We start from the raw sequence: 3,859 nt of genomic DNA on the forward strand, positions 1-3,859 counted from the left end.
GACCACTCACGACTAGCTAGTCCGGACGCGCGACTGCGCGTTCGGGACCGTGCTGCTTTAGTAGTACCATATATATATATATATATATATATACGTACATGAACATACAAATATATATATAAACTGTCCGACGAACAGGAACGTGAAACTCTGAGTAACAGTTTTTGCGATATTTCAGCTGCTTTTAAATAAAGTATATATATATATATATATACACACGCATATACACATATATGTATTGTGTCGCTCTAGTGTGTGAGTACCAATAAAGAGAAGGTAATAGAGATCGAGGTAACAGTGAGGAAAAGGGAGAGAATGAAACAGCGTACTGTGAGGTAAACTGGCAAACTATAAAATATACGCACATTCATAGAGAGAGAAAGAGAGCGAGAGAGAAAGAGCGAGCAGAGACTCTTCGATGGCCATGTCGCTTCTACGGGGATGTATTCGCGGTAAGTCTGGACTATTAACAACAGCAATTATAAAAAAAAATCTTCACCTATGTTGTTATTATATGTGTATTAACTCCTAGAGAGAAAAGTATCATCATTTACTGCACTACAAGTTTTATAATAACCGTTGTTGCTTTTGTATATTATCTCTTTCACTACCAAATGTCTGTTGTTCGTCTTCTTAGTTCTCAGTACCCTGTAATCACCCTTCACTGAACAGGTATTTGTTGAAGGAGTAATATGATTTTTGTAATTATTAGTCTCAAGGGTAAATAGTGAAGATCACGAAAGCCAGTTCATAAAATGTTAGTAAGCAAAACAATTATATAAACATTGAAATATATTGGTATATTCAGTACTTGGTCCCTAAAAGAAGCAGGGGGAAGTAATAAAAACCCAAATAAATATATATAATACTGTATATATAAATATTTATTATATATAGGAACGAAGGTGTGTGTTATCTAACCAATTGAAGGAAGGTCGATATGCAAATTGTAAAAGCTAAACGACTGTGAAGTACCCTGTTACGGGTATGACCGGTTTTATGCGAGCTTCCCATCTCCCTTCAAATAAATATACCACTTCATTTTCGAGACGGTACCATAGGGCGACGATGTATTATGTAGACAGAACTGAACGCATTAATAAGGTCGGTCGGAAAGACGGGTTTGTGTGTGTGTTGTATATATTTGTTCCTTTTAAATTATGTGTTAGATCCCATATATGTTTCTTGTTTTCGTTTCTAAATATCGTATGCATTTGTTGTAATTGCGAACACACGCTCACAAAATAAATATTTGTGTGTGGTTGGTATTGAAATGTGATGGGCGAAGTGTTGAAAATAGTATAGGCCAAGCCAAAATCTCGGTTTAAGATATTTTTCATTAATACTCGAGAGGAAAAGGTGTAAAAGTCATGATTTTAATTAACTGTCTTGTGTTAGATGTTGTAGTTTAATGCTAGAAGGTCGCCCGATTACTTGTCAGTAAAATTCACGAAATTGAGCTTGTGGGCAAGTATACTTTATTATTAAACTAATTTTTACCGACGTAAACCATTCATAAAACTAAACCTGGTTTCAAAGGATCTCCAGCGTCCGTTTAAAATAAATAGAATCGTTAAACTGATGGAAAAAAGAAAAAGATGTTCTTTACATTCCGAGTTCAAATCCCTTCGAGGTCAACGTCGCCTTTTATGATTTCAGAGTCGATTAAATAAGGCGCAAATATTGAGGTCGATTTGATGCTCCTCAAAGGCATCCTAAATGTGAATGGAATTAAACTCAACTAGCTTAAACAAATAGGCTTATACATGTAGGTAATCTTAGAGGATAGCGGTGTCAGTTGAAATACAACCAACAATAAATCAATGTAGTTGGTTGGCTCTTACGTAAGGTCCCATAAAAATGTTCAAATAACCTTTAAATGTTATTTTTTGGTATATGTCAAGTAGGTTTTTTTGTTTTGTAAATAATTCAAATCATATCTTGAATTTAGTTATCTCTATTTGTAGACTACAGCCGAAAGCCTCTACGACAGAACGTAGTAACCTCTACACGCTTAGAAGAAATAGCAGCCAAATCCCTTAAATCACTCCCCATCATTTTAAAACAGAAAGAACACACTCTACAATGTAGTCTTAGAATATGTCTGTGTAATGTGTTTAATTATGTTGGCTCTGGGTTAATTAAGGACTATACAACTCACTTCTTTTTTCTTTCTTTCTGTCGCCGTAATTTTCGAAATGCTTGTATACGAGTACGCTTTAAAGAAATATGGGTAGTTGAAGGTATCTCTTTCATCCCACCCACCATTGTTGCTGCTATTCTTCCCTCGGAGATTGAGCTCACATGTTTTGAGTCCAACTGTACCTATCTCATCTGTCCATTCAGACATTGTGCATCCAGGAACATGCTATGAAATGCGCGCTATCTCCTTTAAGATGATAGTCTAGCGTATGATTTGAGGGGCATTTGGCTGTTATTTGTAAAAGGTCATGCATGGCGACTCGTTTAATGAATGTAGCCGCTGAAATTTTGTCATGAATATAATTTTATTTTCCTGTCCCCCACATATGGGTTAAAAATAGTTGGTCAGGGCATGTTTCTGTGTGTATAGTTTACTATATCATGTCTTGCCACGTGGAGTTGCTACAAATTTTGTTACTAATGTAATTTTTTCCCCTCCAAAGTAAAGTTTCATACATTTGCAATATGTTTGTAAATTAGTTGTATCGATGTTACGATAGTGTACTTAAAGAAAGAGAGAGAGAGAGAGTTGGAAAAAATACAGCATAGATAATTTTGAATGAAAGATATTTTATGTTTATTTGTTTTTATTTTTCATCATCGCCAGTGACAAATTCCAAAGGATCTCAACTGGACGATAAATGTTAATTTTGTATAATGATATAAATGATTTTAAAAAATGTTGTCTCTTTAGTTCAGTGGGACTAGAGGTTGTGATATTCATACTTTTCTCCCGAATCCGTCTTATAAGATAGTGCTGTGTGATACACCAGTACTTACATAAGCATCAGCATCTGCTCTGCAGCCGCTAAACTTCCTAGTAACAGCAGTCATATCTCCTTTAGATTACCGAATAATTCGTTCCTGGATAAACTATCCATGAAAACTAGTCAGGGTGTTCATTATTGGAACGTCTTTGACCAAGGGTCTATTCGATCAATGTTGACTAAGAGCTATGCAATATAAGTAGGATGAGAATTGAGAACGTATATAAAATGTGTATATACATGCTTTTTCAAGGGCATTAGCGATGTCGAGTGAAATATCAATAACTAGTAATCGAAAATATCGATTTTTCTTCTCACGTTAATTGTTAAAGTCATTAAGAAAGGTATATAAATAAATTTCAGTTTCTCTTATAACTATGTAAATAAAATCATCCTGTATATTTGTATTAGAGCCACCAGTCTACGACCTCCAAGCTCCACTTACAAAACAAACATTAAGGTTGCTTGCAACTGCATTTCATTTGCTGTTTAGGAAAATACACATTTTTAGAATTTGTCGATTTATTTTTAGCTTTTATTTTTAGGTGAGGAAATAAGTTGTGATATTAATGTTTTTCTCTAGAATTATTAATGATGTGAGTTTAGATTCAACCGAAATATCAAAATGATTTCTCTCTGCTCTCTGCAAATCTTGACGGTGAAATTATGAAGCAATAACAAGTATTAATAATTCGTTAATCTTGTTTAATAATAATAATAAAAAATGCTAACCGTGTCATTGCACGAATAGCTGCAACAAAATATAAGCATAACATTTATCGATAATTGCCTATATTAAGACGATATAAGGCGGTGAGCTGGTAGAATCGTTAGCACACCGGGCAAAATGCTTAGCAGTATTTCGCCCGTAAGTACCAGTTGAATTCTGA

General features: G+C 34.5%; 1 protein-coding gene across 2 annotated transcripts in view; it reads left to right on the plus strand.

The window, feature by feature from the left end:
• The first annotated feature begins 122 nt into the window (after positions 1–122).
• Positions 123–3,859, plus strand: part of LOC106871739 (succinate dehydrogenase [ubiquinone] cytochrome b small subunit A, mitochondrial) — a 47,617-nt gene continuing 43,880 nt past the window's right edge. Inside the window, exon 1 of one of the 2 annotated variants that reach the window (XM_014918357.2) lies at positions 123–452. In XM_014918357.2, the coding sequence (XP_014773843.1) occupies positions 419–452 (34 nt within the window). In that variant the 5' untranslated portion in view covers positions 123–418. The remainder of the gene's footprint in view (positions 453–3,859) is intronic. The other variant, XM_014918358.2, reaches the window with a different exon arrangement.

The sequence above is a fragment of the Octopus bimaculoides genome, chromosome 2 (assembly GCF_001194135.2).
Source record: "Octopus bimaculoides isolate UCB-OBI-ISO-001 chromosome 2, ASM119413v2, whole genome shotgun sequence".
Lineage (NCBI taxonomy): Eukaryota > Metazoa > Mollusca > Cephalopoda > Octopoda > Octopodidae > Octopus > Octopus bimaculoides.